The 15,654-nt window shown below is 37.7% G+C and overlaps 1 protein-coding gene and 1 pseudogene across 2 annotated transcripts in view; both read left to right on the top strand.

Moving 5' to 3' along the window:
* The window catches only part of LOC132510364 (zinc finger protein 420), a 171,813-nt gene that overhangs the window by 85,629 nt on the left and 70,530 nt on the right, over positions 1-15,654 (top strand). For both annotated transcript variants that reach the window (XM_060132332.1, XM_060132333.1), the window contains one exon: positions 1,827-4,585. In XM_060132332.1, the coding sequence (XP_059988315.1) occupies positions 1,905-3,356 (1,452 nt within the window). In that variant the 5' untranslated portion in view covers positions 1,827-1,904 and the 3' untranslated portion in view covers positions 3,357-4,585. Of the gene's footprint in view, positions 1-1,826 lie in introns of those variants that run through there.
* Positions 6,306-6,414, top strand: LOC132510546 (5S ribosomal RNA; annotated as a pseudogene).

Raw genomic sequence — 15,654 nt, forward strand, 5'->3', positions numbered from 1 at the left:
AAGATATTTATTAGGGTATGCTAGTTAGCAGAGATCTGAACAATGACCAGGAACTTGCAGGTGAAGAGTGGGGGCAGTGGGAAGGGAGGTATGGAAGAATATTTCAAGCAGATTAAATTGTTGGGGGAGGGGCATGTTACAGTTTAGTGCATTTGAAGAACGAAGTAAGGCCAGTGTAACTATGGCTTATTGCTGATAGGAGAGAGGTATCATCTTGAAGAGGCAGGCAGTAGGGACGTCTCTGAGGAATTTTAAAGACCAAGTTAAGGAGTGTGGATCTTATCCGAGGGACAGTGGGAAACCATTGAAGCATTCTGAGCAGAACAGTGCCAGACTGAATATCACTCTGGCTGTTAAGGGTGCAAAACTGGAAATGCAAGCAGCTAGATAAAATACTGCTTTCATATCCAAGTAAAAGATAATTTTGACTAGAATTACCTACTGACAGTGGGAATGGAAAGAACAATTTCAAGACATTTTTAGGCTGAGCCTAAACAAGCTTGCTGTTTGAGTATTGTAGGAAGAGAATGGAGCCGAAATGTTTTCACCTTTTGTGGCTTGAGTTATTTATTTGTTCAGGGTCTTAATTGATGTCTCCGAATCCTTTTATTTTCCTGGTCACTTTTATGGCATATAAGTCTTCCAAAATAATAGCTACCAAACACTGTGGCGTTACTTTATACAACGGTGTAAATATCAATACATTAATGTGATTTCAGAATTATTTCAATAATCATCAGAGCTGGGGTTCAGAGTACTCATCTATCTGCATCCTCCTTGTAATTTTCCAGAAATATCACATCACCTCCTATCTTCTTGTCCCTTTTCTCTGATTTTAAAACTACATTCTCAATTACTCTGCTTTTGGCCTTTGCTAAGTCCCCTTTTTTGTTCTCCCAAGGTTCTCCCAAGGTTAGCCTCAAGACTTTGGATTTTACCAAATGGCATAAACAAACTATATTCTAACCACAACAGAATCTTCACTCTATTGCTCATTCCAGACTTACTCAGTTCATTTATATATATAGATAGATAGATAGATATAGATAGAGAGATATCTATCTATCTATATCTATATCTATATATATATTGTGTGTGTGTGTGTGTGTGTGTGTGTGTGTGTGTGTGTGTGTGGTACGTGGGCCTCTCACGCTTGTGGTCTCTCCCGTTGTGGAGCACAGGCTCCGGACGCGCAGGCTCAGCGGCCATGGCTTATGGGCCTAGCCGCTCTGCGGCATGTGGGATCTTCCCAGACTGGGGCACGAACCTGTGTCCCCTGCATCGGCAGGTGGACTCTCAACCACTGTGCCACCAGGGAAGCCCCTCATTAATCTTTCATCAAGATACTGCTACATCTGAAGTAACTTTCTCTTCTATCTCCATCAGATTATATGTAATTTATGACCATCTAGCCTAGCTTTTTCCTTCCTGGTGTAGTTACTTAAAGCTTCAAACAACCCTAAGAAATGGGTTAAATGATAATTATACTCATTTTTAAATGTATATGACACTAGTTAACAAAATTGAGTTGGGGCCTGGACATCTTTATATTTATTGAGCTCCCCATGTCTTTAGGGTATTTTTAATCTAAATCACTATTTAGGAACAATTGACTTAATCTATTTTCCTAAATAACTCCTTCACCTTCTAGTGTTTCTTCTCATTCTTTTTCCTTATCTGTTTGTCAAAATGCCCAATCATATATGAGAATTGTATAAGCCACTCTATATGAAAATGAGTTTCAGTTAAGTCTTTTCCTATCTATTATAAAAGTTTCATTTCTCCCAGAACACAAAAAAAGTGAATGTTTTTATATTTTCTTTCAGACTGTGAATCAATGTTGAGACCAAGAATTATTTCTGAAAAAGGATATTTATGGAATAGAATCATCCTGATGGGAGATAATGGAAAGACTTATAAAAAACAGCATTGAGTGTTCAAGTTTCAGAGGTGATTGGGAATGTAAAAGCCAGTTTGAGAGAAAACAGGAATCTCAGGAAGGACATTTCAGTCAAATGATATTTACTCCTGAAGACATACCCACTTTCAATATCCAGCATCAGAGAATTCATACTGATGAGAAACTCCTTGAATGTAAGGAATGTGGGAAGGATTTTAGTTTTGTATCAGTCCTTATTCGACATCAGCGAATTCATACTGGTGAGAAACCTTATGAATGTAAAGAATGTGGCAAGGCCTTTGGTAGTGGTGCAAACCTTGCTTACCATCAAAGAATTCATACGGGTGAAAAACCTTATGAATGTAATGAATGTGGGAAGGCCTTTGGTAGTGGCTCAAACCTTACTCACCATCAGCGAATTCACACTGGTGAGAAACCATATGAATGTAAGGAATGCGGGAAAGCCTTTAGTTTTGGATCAGGCCTTATTCGACATCAGATAATTCACAGTGGTGAAAAGCCTTATGAGTGTAAGGAATGTGGGAAGTCCTTTAGTTTTGAATCAGCCCTTACTCGGCATCACAGAATTCACACAGGTGAGAAACCTTATGAATGTAAGGATTGTGGGAAAGCCTTTGGCAGTGGTTCAAACCTTACTCAGCATCGAAGAATTCATACTGGTGAGAAACCTTATGAATGTAAAGCATGTGGAATGGCCTTTAGTAGTGGTTCAGCTCTTACGCGGCATCAAAGAATTCATACTGGTGAGAAACCATATATATGTAACAAATGTGGGAAGGCTTTTAGTTTTGGATCAGCCCTTACTCGACATCAAAGAATTCATACCGGTGAGAAACCTTATGTGTGTAAGGAATGTGGGAAGGCTTTCAATAGTGGCTCGGATCTCACTCAACATCAGAGAATTCACACTGGTGAGAAACCCTATGAGTGTAAGGAATGTGAGAAAGCCTTTAGAAGTGGTTCAAAACTTATTCAACATCAAAGAATGCACACTGGTGAGAAACCCTATGAGTGTAAGGAATGTGGGAAGGCCTTTAGTAGTCGTTCAGACCTCACTCAACATCAGAGAATTCATACTGGTGAGAAACCCTATGAATGTAAGGAATGTGGGAAGGCTTTTGCTAGTGGCTCAAAACTTATTCAACACCAGCTAATTCACACAGGTGAAAAACCCTATGAATGTAAAGAATGTAGAAAGTCCTTTAGTAGTGGTTCAGCCCTTAATAGGCACCAGAGGATACACACTGGTCAGAAACCCTATGAATGTAAGGAATGTGGGAAGACTTTTGGTACTGGCTTGAGCCGTACTCAACATCAGAGAATACAGACTGGTGAGAAACTTTATGAATGTAAGGGCTGTGGGAAGGCTTTGGAGAGGGGTTCAGAAATTCAGCAACATAAGAAAAGTCATGCTGGTAAGAAGCTCTGTGAATGAGAAACTCTATAAATTGGAACTACATAATTAAGGAACCATACAATAAAGAGAATTCATACTAGTGAGAGTCCCTGCAAATGTAATTAAGATACATATACTTATACTTTACCAGTTAGTCAGTCTGAGAAAATTCATACAGAAAATAAACACTCTGAATAAAATATTTGAATATTTTTATCTAAATTCATTACTTTCAGAAAATTCATACTTGTGAATATTATAAGTTGAAAAACTTTTTATTGTATATTGCATTTATTTTAAGCATCGAAATTTATTTGGGGGCTAACCCTGCTACTTTCTTTTTAATGTTCTTAATTTTTTGTGAAGTATACAGAATTACTGATGCATTTTAAAATTATTTTAAATTATTGAGGGTCTAATTTACCCTTTTTCCCCTCCCCCATTTCTCATACTAACACCATTTATTTAATAACCATATCTATTTTTATATATTTTTATTGCATGTTTGATGGTAAGTTTATTTTTATACATATAAAGCTTCGATATCAGGTCAGTCTTTGTTTTTAAAATTTGCATATCTGTCTATGTATCTGTGTGTCACCCTGTTTGTGTTAAGTTACTGTTACTTTTACATATCCTTTAGTATCTTATGGATATGTACCTTTTGGAAGATGGTTTTATTTTCCTTTTAGAAACTTATACTATTCTTTTTCAGAACAATTTTCCTCCATAAAAATGTAGATATGAGTAAAAAAGAAAATAGCTACAGTTATCTGTAATCTTACCAGTCATAGACAATCACTGTCAAATTTTTGGAGCAAATCCTGTAAGATTACATTTGGCATTGCTTTTGAGAGAAAGTGTGATTATGCTATAACCAGCCTTTAATATTCTTTGTCTGTGAATATATTGTTACTAGTCCATTGGCTTAAAAGTATTTACCTGTTTTTATCAAACCCCCATTTTGTCAAATACTGAAATTTTTGCCATTATAAAGAGTTACCTTGTTGGCCCCTTTTGAATGTGTCTGCTTTATTTATTTGTTGTCCATTTTAGAGATAATACGTGGCTCTCTTCTGCTTTTACTGATTTATACATTATAGGTAAAATTTTACTTCCCTTTGACTAACATCCCGACCTTAGTTACTTCCCCAACATAACCAACTTACTTATTCTTCCAGATCCTTTTGTATGCATATATGATGTGTTTATGGTAATGTGGGCCTAATTAGTGTACTTCAGAGGTTGGTTATGGGGATTCTACAGTTGTGCCCATCACATAATAAATACTTGGTTAGTTTAGCCATCATCATTGTTATCTTCTCAGTCTTTGTTATTTATGGAAAAACTTTTAACTGTGATCTATACCTTATTCAACATCAAAGACATTATCATGGAAAAAAGACATCTATGTAAGTGAATATAGGAAAAGTTATTTAACATTTATTCCTTATTGAACAAGGAATAATTCATCTTAAAGAAAAATAAAGACTGTAAACTGTAAGAAGGAAAAATACCTCATGAAACTTAATGCTTCTAAAACTTAAAAAATAGAATAGATCCTTCATAAAGATCTGAACACTGAAGAATAACATCAGCCTCATGGTGGCATAAGATGCCCATCAATTTTGCACACACATCCCCTTTTAACAACTAAAACTTGGCATACATCCACAACTTGCCTCTGTGGGTGTTGTGGGATCCAACACTGTATACCAATGGACCTGGGAGGAGTCTCAACAACCTGTGTATCAAGTAATAGGGGACAGTCCTTGGTATGGGCTGTTAAACAAGCAGGAGTCTGTGAACCAGCCCTAGTCCCTCTTGGCTGCAATTAAGGTAAACCTGGAGACTGCTGATTTGAGCAGACACCCACAGATGAGAGAGCCTTTTAGAAGTCCAGGTTTCCTGAGGAGAGATTCCAGCACTCTGTTGAAGCAGTAAAAAGAAAGTTTGAATGCATTGGAAAGAGTAAGATGAACTTTGCCAGCACTCAGGGCTGCATCTGAACAGAGCAAGGGAAGCAACTGCTGGTGTCTGCCTGGGCAGCACATTGGAGACAGCTCAGACCTCTGTCTATAGCTGACATGGGCTGAGCGCCCATGCAGGCCCCCCCCCTTGCTTCAGCGCCCCCAACCTGGGGCAAGGGGCCTGGTGCTGGGAGAGGGGAAAGCACACACCTAAAGAAAACAGAGCCAGCTTGGGCCTGACCCTCAGGACTTCTGCTCCAACAACTTGGAATCAGACCCTGCCCCCAATAGGGCAGTGACAGCTACTGAGCAGAGAAGTCCCACATCACTCCTAGCTCCAGCTCTAGCCCCTCCATCTCCAGCCCCACCTCCCACCAAAGTGATAGCTGCCAGCACACACTGAGGAAAGATGTGATTGTGTCCACAACAAATCCAGCTCTCCCACCAAAGGCACTGGGCACCTGCAGTCTGTATAGGGACACTCCCACATAAGAACATCCCTTTAGGACTGCAATAGGTAACTTTCATCTAAGTTTACAGAGGCAGAGAAAGTTAAGCAAAATGAAAAGTCAGAGGGACTTCCCTGGCAGTCCAGTGGTTAAGACTCCATGCTTCCACTGCAGGGGTCATGGGTTAGATCCCTGGTCAGGGAACTAAGATCCCACATGCCATGTGGCGCAGCCAAAAAAAAAAGAGAGAGAAAAAGTCAGGGGGATTGGTCTCAACTGAAAGAGCAAAAGAAAGCTCCTGAAAAAATAATGAAACAGAAATAATTAGCCAGATAAAGAATTCAAAGCACTGGAAATAAGAATGTTAACTGAATTAGGGAAAAGAATAGATGAACACAGTGAGAATTTTAACAAGGAACTGAAAATATTTTAAAAAAACAGAATTGAAGAATTAAGTAGCTGAAATAGACACACTAGAAGGAAGAAATAGCGACTAAATGACAAAGAAGAATGCATAAGGGATCTGGAAGATAGACTAATGAAAATCACCCAATTGGAACAGCAAAAGTGTCTACAGCCATACCACCCTGAATGTGCCTGATCTCAGAAGCTAAGCAGGGTCAGACCTGGTTAGTACTTGGATGAGAGACTGCCTGGAAATACTGGGTGCTGTAGGCTTAAAAAAACACACACACAGCAAAAGAAAAAGAAAAATTAAAAAATGATAACCTTTATGTGATCTTTTAAAAAAAATTTATTTATTTATTTATTTATTTATTTATGGCTGAGCTGTGTCTTTGTTGCTGCGCACAGGCCTTCTCTAATTGCAGCAAGAGGGGGCTACTCTTCACTATGGTGTGCAGGCTTCTCATCACAGTGGCTTCTCTTGTGGAGCACAGGCTCTAGGCACGCAGGCTTCAGTAGTTGTGGTGTGCAGGCTTCAGTAGTTGTGGCACGTGGGCTCAGTACTTGTGGCACGCAGGCTCTAGAGTGCAGGCTCAGTAGTTGTGGTGCACGGGCTTAGTTGCTCCGTGGCATGTGGGATCTTCCTGGACCAGGGCTCGAACCCGTGTCCCCTGCATTGGCAGGCGAATTCTTAACCACCGTGCCACCAGGGAAGTCCCCATTTATGTGATTTTTGGGATAACATTAAGCATACCAACATTTGAATTATACAGGTCCCAGAAGAAGGGAGAGAGATGGGGATTGAACATGTATTTGAGGGGCTTCCCTGGTCGCGCAGTTGTTAAGAATCCGCCTGCCAATGCAGGGGACATGGGTTTGAGCCCTTGTCCAGGATGATGCCACATGCCACGGAGCAGCTAGGCCCATGCGTCACAACTACTGAGCCTGCGCTCTAGAGCCCACAAGCCACAACTACTGAGTGCACGTGCCACAAGTACTGAAGCCCGCATGTCTAGAGTCTGTGCTCTGCAGCAAGAGAAGCCACCTCAATGAGAAGCCCGTGCACCACAATGAAGAGTAGCCCCTGCTCGCCGCAACTAGAGAAAGCCCACATGTGGCAACAAAGACCCAACACAGCTGAAAATAAATAAATAAAATAAATAAACTTTTTAAAAAAATAAATAAAAATTTTAAAAAAGAAAGAAAATATATTTGAGGAAATTATGGCTGAAAATTTCCCCAACTTGAAGAAACATATCCAAGTAAAGGAAACACAGAGGGTCTCAAGATGAACCCAAACAGGCCCACATAAAGGCGTAAAATTAAAATAATAAAAGTTAAAGACAGAGGGACTTCCCTGGCAATACAGTGGTTAAGACCCTGTGCTTCCACTGCAGGGGGCATGGGTTCAATCACTGATCAGGGAACTAAGATCCCACATGCCTTGGGTCATGGCCAAAAACAAACAAACAAACAAAGGCTAAAGACAGGATTCTGAAGGGAGCAAGAGAAAAACAAGAGTCATGTATAAGGGAATCCACATAAGGCTAGCAGCCAATTTTTCTGCAGAAGTTTTGCAGATCTAAAGGGAGTGGCATAACATATTCAAAGTGCTGAAAGGGAAAAACCTGCAACCTAGTATACTCTACCCAGCAAGATTATCATTTAGAATTGAAGGAGAGATAAAGAACTTCTCAGAAAAGCAAAAAGTAAGAGTTCATCAATACTAAATCTACCATAAAAGAAATGTTAGAAGGTCTTCTCTAAGTGGAAAAGAAGTAAGAATCTATAGGAAAGGGGAAATCCCACTAGGAAAAGCAAATATATAGTAAGGACTGAGGATCAACTACTTAACTAAGCCAAAATGAAGATTAAAAGACAAAAAGTTGTTAAAGCAAATATAACTACAATAAACACTTAAGAGATAAACCTGGAGATGTTAAATATGACATTAAAAATACAAAATGGGGTGCTTTCCTGGTGGCGCAGTGGTTGAGAGTTCACCTGCTGATGCAGGGTACATGGGTTCGTGCCCTGGTCCGGGAAGATCCCACATGCCGTGGAGCGGCTGGGCCTGTGAGCCATGGCCGCTGAGCCTGCGCTCCGCAACGGGAGAGGCCACAGCAGTGAGAGGTCCACGTATCGCAAAAAAAAAAAAAAAAAAAGAATACAAAATGGGGACTTCTCTGGTGGCTCAGTGGATAAGGCTCTGCACTCCCAATGCAGGGGGTCCAGGTTCGATCCCTGGTCAGGGAACAAGGTCCCACATGCATGCTGCAACTAAGAGCTTGCATGGAACAACTAAGGAACTCGTGTGCCACAACTAAGGAGTGGGCAAGCTACCAGTAAGGACCCCCACCTGCCACAACTAAGGAGCCCACCTGCTGCAACTGAGGAGCTGGTGAGCCGCAACTAAGGAACCCACAAGTCACAACTAAGACCCAATGCAACCAAATAAATAAATATATATATATTTTTTTTTTAAAAAATACAAAATGTGGGTAGGGGAGTAAAAAGTGTAGATCTTTTAGAATGTGTTTGAATTTAAATGACTCAGTTTAAAACAAGCAGATATAGTTATAGGTCAATATATATGAACCCTATGGTAAGCACAAATCAAAAACCTACAACAGATACACAAAAACTAAAAAGAAAGTAACACAAGCATACTACTAAATAAAATCATCAAATCACAAGAGAAGAAACAAAATGAAGAAATGAACAGAGAACTACAAAAACAACCAGAAAACAAGTAATAAAATGGCAATAAGTACATACCTATCAATAATTACCTTAAATGTCAATGAACTAAATGTTCCAATCAAAAGACAGGGTGGCTGATTGGATAAAAAACAAGACCCATCTATATGCTGCCTACAAGAGACTCATTTCAGAGCTAAACACACACACACAGACTGAACGTGAGGGGTTGGGAAAAGATATTTCATGCAAACGGAAATGACAAGAAAGTGGGAGCAGCAATTCTCATAACACAAAAAACACTTTAAAACAAAGTCTATACCAAAAGACAAATAAGAGCATTATATAATGATAAAGGGATCAATCAGAAGAGCATATTACACTCGTTAACATATATGTCCCCAATACAGGAGCACCTAAATATATAAAGCGAACACGAACAGACAGAAAGGGAGAAACTGGTAATAATATAATAATAGTAGCAGACTTTAACACCCCACTTACATCAATGGGCAGATCATCCAGACAGAAAATCAATAGGGAAGCAGTGGTCTTAAATGACACAATAGACCAGTTGGACTTAATAGATACCTACAGGACATTACATCCAAAATCCATAGAATACACATTCTTTTCAAGTGCACATGTAACATTCTCCAAGATAGATCTCATGATGAGCCACAAAACAAGTCTCAATAAATTTAAGAGGATAGAAATTATATCAAGCATTTTCTCTGACCACAACAGTATAAAACTAGAAATCAACAGAAAAATGGGAAAAGAACAAATATGTAGAGACTAAACAACATGCTACCATAAAACCAATGGATCAATGAAGAAATCAAAGAGGAAATCAGATAATACCTCAAGACAAATGAAAATGGAAACACAAGTCTCCAAAATCTATGGGATGCAGCAAAAGCAGTTCTAAGAAGGATGTTTATAGTGATACAGGTCTTCCTCAAGAAACAAGAAAAATCTCAAATAATCAACCTAACCAACTATCTAAAGGAATTAGAAAAGGAACAAACAAACCCCAAAGTGAGCAGAAAGAAGGAAATAATAAAGACCAGAGGAGAAATAGATAAAATAGAAACAACACAACAACAACAAAATAATAGAAAAGATCAATGAAACCAAGAGGTGGCTTTTTAACAAGCTAAACAAAATTGATAAACCTTTAGTAAGGCTCACCAAGAAGAGAGAGGACCTAAATAAATAAGATATGAAAGAGGAAAAATAGCAACTGATACCTCACAAAGAAACAAAAAATCATAAGAGAATACTACAAAGAATTATATGCCAACAAATTGGACAACATAGAAGCAACAAATTTCTAAAAACACAAACCTGCCAAGGCTGAATCAAGAAGAAACAGACAATTTGATCAAATTGATCACTTGTAGTGAAATTGAATTGTAATAATAAAACTCCCAGTAAACAGAAGTCTAGGACCAGACAATTTCACAGGGGAAATCTACAAAACTTGTAAAGAAGAGCTAATATACCTATCCTCCTCAAACTATTCAAAAAAATTGAAGAGGATGGAACACTCTCAAATTCATTCTATGAGGCCATCATTACCCTGACACTGAAATCAAACAAAGACACTACAGAAAAAGAAAATTACAGGCCAATATCTTTGATGAATATAGATGCAAAAATCCTCAATAAAATATTAGCAAACTGAATCCAACAGTATATAAAAAGGATCATAACACCATGATCAAGTAGGATTTATTCCAGAAATGCAAGGCTGGTTCAGTATTCACAAATCAATCAATATGATACACCACATTAACAAAAGGATTGTGTCAGTAGATGCAGAGAAACTGTTAGACAAAATTCACATTCACTCATGATAAAAACACTCATCAAAGTTGGTATAGAGGGAACCTATCTCAATAAAGGCCATTTAGCACAAGCCCACAGCTAACATCATACTCAACAGTGAAAGGCTGGAAGATTTCCCTCTAAATTCAGGAACAAGACAAGGATGCATATTCTCATCACTTCTATTTAACATAGTATTGGATGTCCTAGTCATAGCAGTCAGACAAGGAAAAGAAATAAAAGGCATTCACATTGGAAGGAAAGAGGTAAAACTGTCACTATTTGCAGATGACATACTTTGGGTATGTAGAAAACTCTAAAGTCTCCACCAAACTTTAAACTTCAAGTATTGTCATGTAGTTTCAGCCCTATTCCCAAAAGGCACTTACCCTCAACTAATGGCATTTGCTCCCATATTTCCAATTATTTTCACGTTGTAACTTATGAAGGAATTGAATATATATTTGAATATATTTCTTTCTGCACCATTTTCATCACCAATTTTTCAACCTTATTGGGGTTCCTCGTTATCTTATAAGCTTTAAAATAAATAACACACATACAAACTGCCTTAAGGCAAAATACAGGGTAAGCATGACAGTGTGTTGAAACAGTACATATGCATAACATTCCAAAGAGTGCTGGACAACACTCTCTCTTCACTCTTCTCACCTGCCAAAGTATGCAACAGAATAGTTGAAGTTCATCCAAATGTCACAACATTGTAAATGTGTTCCATATGATGTTCTCTAACTGAAAATGGTTGTATAGAATAAATTGATGTTTGACTTTGCCTAAAACCATACAATGTTCTCATATCAGTTCTTATAATGTATTTATTTAGTGTGTTTTGGAGTAAAAGTCACTATTTTGAAAGAAGAAAAGCATCATTGTAGAAAAAGTGCTTTAACTTTTGGAAGCTTTTGAAGCAAAAAGTTATTACTAAATAGTCATCTTGTGAGATGTTTGTATAAATTTTCATTTTTATCTGAAGTTAATTTTCTGGGTGTATTTTTTAATTTTTATTTTTTGCCTAGCTTTCTAGTAAGTATTGTTCAAAATGTAACAATGTTCCTAACATAATATTAATATTTATATATAATATATTAATAGCATTTTATATTTATGTTAATATATATTATGTGTTATATATTATTATTTTTTAAAAATTTTTAATTGAAGCATAGTTGTTTTACAATGTTGTGTTAGTTTCTTTTTCTTTTTTTGGTTGCGTTGGGTCTTTGTTGCTGCGCGCGGGCTTTCTCTAGTTGCAGTGAGCAGGGGCTACTCTTTGTTGCAGTGTGTGGGCTTCTCATTGTGGTGGCTTCTCTTGTTGCAGAGCATGGGCTCTAGGCACATGGGCTTCAGTAGTTGTGGCACACGGGTCAGTAGTTGTGGCTTGCAGGCTCTAGAGTGCAGGCTCAGTAGTTGTGGCACACAGGCTTAGTTGCTCCACAGCATGTGAGATCTTCCTGGACCAGGGCTTGAACCCGTGTCCCCTGCATTGGCAGGCAGATTCTTAACCATTGCACCACCGGGGAAGTCCCTATGTTATATATTATTAATATGTAATATATATTAATAGCAATTTTCACATAGTCAAACATTATTTCCTGGAGAGTCTCTCATGGTCTTCCATGTGCCCACTGCTTCCATCTGGACAGATTTTTCTTTACCTCTGTTTCCTAGCTGTTGTCCTAGTTTTCCTGGTTTATATTTACACTGAGACCTTCTCTTGCCCCTCTGCCATGTTGCTTTTTTCCCCTCGATTCCTTGTGTAACTCTTTGCTCTTTTAGTACTTGATCTTAATATAACACAACCTCTACTACTCTCTTAGAAAAAAGAAGTCCACAGAAAAGGCTGAAAGAAAGTATTTCCCTCCCAAAGCCATTCAGTAAACACTGGAGGAAGAGACTCCTTCAGATGTGAACATGAGGTAAGACTTCAAGGAACACACACAAAAAATCAAGGAAACATGATACCAACAAAGGAATACAATAATCTTCCAGTAACCATCCCCAAAGAAATGGAGATCTGCAATTTGCCTGATAAAGAATTCAAAATATTTAGGAAGTTTGGTGAGAAAAAAGAAAACACAGAAACACAATTCAATGAAATAAAAAAACAATGTACAAAAAGTTTAACAAAGAGATAGAAATCATAAAAAAGAACCAAACAAATTTTCGAGCTGAAGCAAGCAATGAATGAAATGAAAAATGCAATAGGGAGCATCAATAGCAGACTTAATCCAACAGAAGAATGAATCTGTGAGGTCATAGATAGGTCATTTGAAATAACTCAGAGGGGAACAAAGAAAAAAGAATGAAAAAAGTGAAGAAAATATAAGGTCTGAAACCATAAAACTATTAGAAGAAACTATTAGAAAAAAATCATAGGGAATAGCTTCTTGACACTGGTCTGGGCAATGATTTTTTGGATATGACACCAAAAGCACAGACAACAAAAACAAAAATAAACAAGTGGGACTACACTTAACTAAAAAGCTTTTGCACAGCAGTGGAAACAGTCATCAAAATGAAAAGGCAACATACAGAATGAGAGAAGATATTTGCAAACCACATGTCTGATAAAGCTATTAATATCCATGATATATAAAGATTTATACAACTCAATAGCAAAAACAAACAAAAAGTGAATAACCTCATTAAAAAATGGGGAAAGGACCTGATTAGACATTTTTCCAAAGAAGATATATTAATGGCCATCTGGTACATAAAAGGGCTCAACATCACCAATCATTAGGGAAAAGCAAATCAAAACCACATTGAGATATCACCTCATACCTGTTAGGATGGCTTCTATCAAAAAGACAACATAGCACAGGGAACTCTACTCAATACTCTGTAATGACCTATATGGGAAAAGAATCTAAAAAAATGTGGATATATGTATAACTGATTCACGTAGCTGTACAGCAAGAACTAACACAACATTGTAAATCAACTCTACTCCAATAAAAGTTAGTTTAAAAAAATGCAACAGGGACTTACCTTGTGGTCCAGTGGGTAAGACTCTACACTCCCAATGCAGGGGGCCAGGGTTCGATCCTTGGTTGGGGAGCTAGATCCCGCATGTGTATCACAACTAAGAGTCCACATGCCACAAATTAAGAAGCCCATGTGCCACAACTACGACCTAGGGCAGCCTAAAAAAAATAATAAATATTTTTTAAAAAGATAAAAGTTAAGTGTTGGTAAGAATGTGAAGAAAAGGAAATTGTTGTACACTGTTATTTGGAATGAAAATTGGTAAAGCCTAAAGGGAAATAGAGCCTTGCATTATACTCAAAACAGCCATTTGTGTGTGCAACCAGGGCATTGTAGACCTATCTTAGAGCAGCATCCAATATGCTTTCCAGATAATATAACTAATAAATGACCTAGGGAGGCTTCCGTGCTGCATAGGGATTTAACCAAGTTTAGTGGTTCAGGGAGATGTATGCTATCTAGCCTGTTATCTCTGATCCTTCTCTAAAACCATTTGAAATGGCTTCATTGATCAACATTTTAATTCTGTGGTAGAGGTGGAAAGCAGCACACCTTTCCTAAGTGGCAGATGATTAGACTAACGTGTGCTAATATTGTTTCTTCCATGCTTGGAGTCAGATGGCAGCTCTCTTATCCTCCACAGCTGTGTAGGTTGGAGGAGAGTTAAAGCATTGAAGTAGAACGCAGGAAATTTACTCTTTGCCCTAATTTTAGAAATTATATCCCTTAAAATTAGCTGAGAACAGGAATGCTGGGTGGGAATGATAAATGAGAGAAATATATTTATTTCAGTCGTATTTTGCACACGTGAAAATTTTGTTAACCAGGACCTTAAAGATCCTAGGGTTGGTTTTTATTGTGGGGAACAAAAATCTTTTGCTAGTAACACTGGCATTTTAAGGTGACAGAAGTCAAAGATTGTTTCCTTGGGATTGAACTAGCAGCCAAAACATTCTTTACTTAGGGGCTTGGGATGTGGCTGTTGGCAACGCATTTCGTGGTGGGGTCTTTAATTCAATGGTAAAATTTAAGCTAAAACAAGCCAAAAATTATAGGTTTCTTTATTTTCACTAAACAGGCAATTGAAATACACGGTACAAAAATAAGTGGTAAGATTATTGTAAAATGAAATGGACAGAATAAATATTCAATTTAATTTTCCATCTATGAGAATTTCACAATAAAATCACAGTTTACTTTGTATTATAAAAAAAAAATTGGTAAAGCCTTTATGGAATACAGTATGGAGATTCCTCAAAAAATTAAAAATAGAACTATTATATAATCCAACAGTCCCATTTCTGGGTATATATACAAAGGAAACAAAATCAGTATCTTGAAAAGTTATCTGCACTCCCATGTTCATTTTTATTGCAGCATTATTCACAGTAAGATATGGAAACAACCTAAGTGTACATTGATGGATGAACAGATAAAATGGATATGAGATATTCGTCACTCACTGGGACATTCTCTTGCCACTCTGCTGTGTTGATTTTTTTTTCTTTTTCTATTGATAGATAGTTAGATATACATACATATAATGGAATATTATTCAGCTATGAGAAGGAAGGAAATTCTGCCATTTGCAACAACATGGATGTATCTAGAGTACATTATGCCAAGTGAAGTTGGCCAAAGACAAATACTATATGGTTTAATTTATGTGTATATCTAAAAAAAAAAGAAAAGGCCCAACTCATAGAAGCAGAATAGAATGGTGTGGTTATTAGGGGCTGGAGGGTGGAGGAGATAGGGATATGCTGGTGAAAGGGTACAAGCCTTCATTTATAAGATGCTCTGGGAATCTAATGTACATTGTGGTGACTATACTGTACTTGAAATTTTCTAAGAGAGTAGACCTTAAGTATTCTCACCCCCCCACCCCCAAAAAAAGAGAGGTAAGTATTTGAGGCAATGGATATGTTAAATAACCTTGTTGTGGTAATCATTTCACAAAGTATACGTATG

This window comes from Lagenorhynchus albirostris, chromosome 19 (assembly GCF_949774975.1).
Source record: "Lagenorhynchus albirostris chromosome 19, mLagAlb1.1, whole genome shotgun sequence".
NCBI lineage: Eukaryota > Metazoa > Chordata > Mammalia > Artiodactyla > Delphinidae > Lagenorhynchus > Lagenorhynchus albirostris.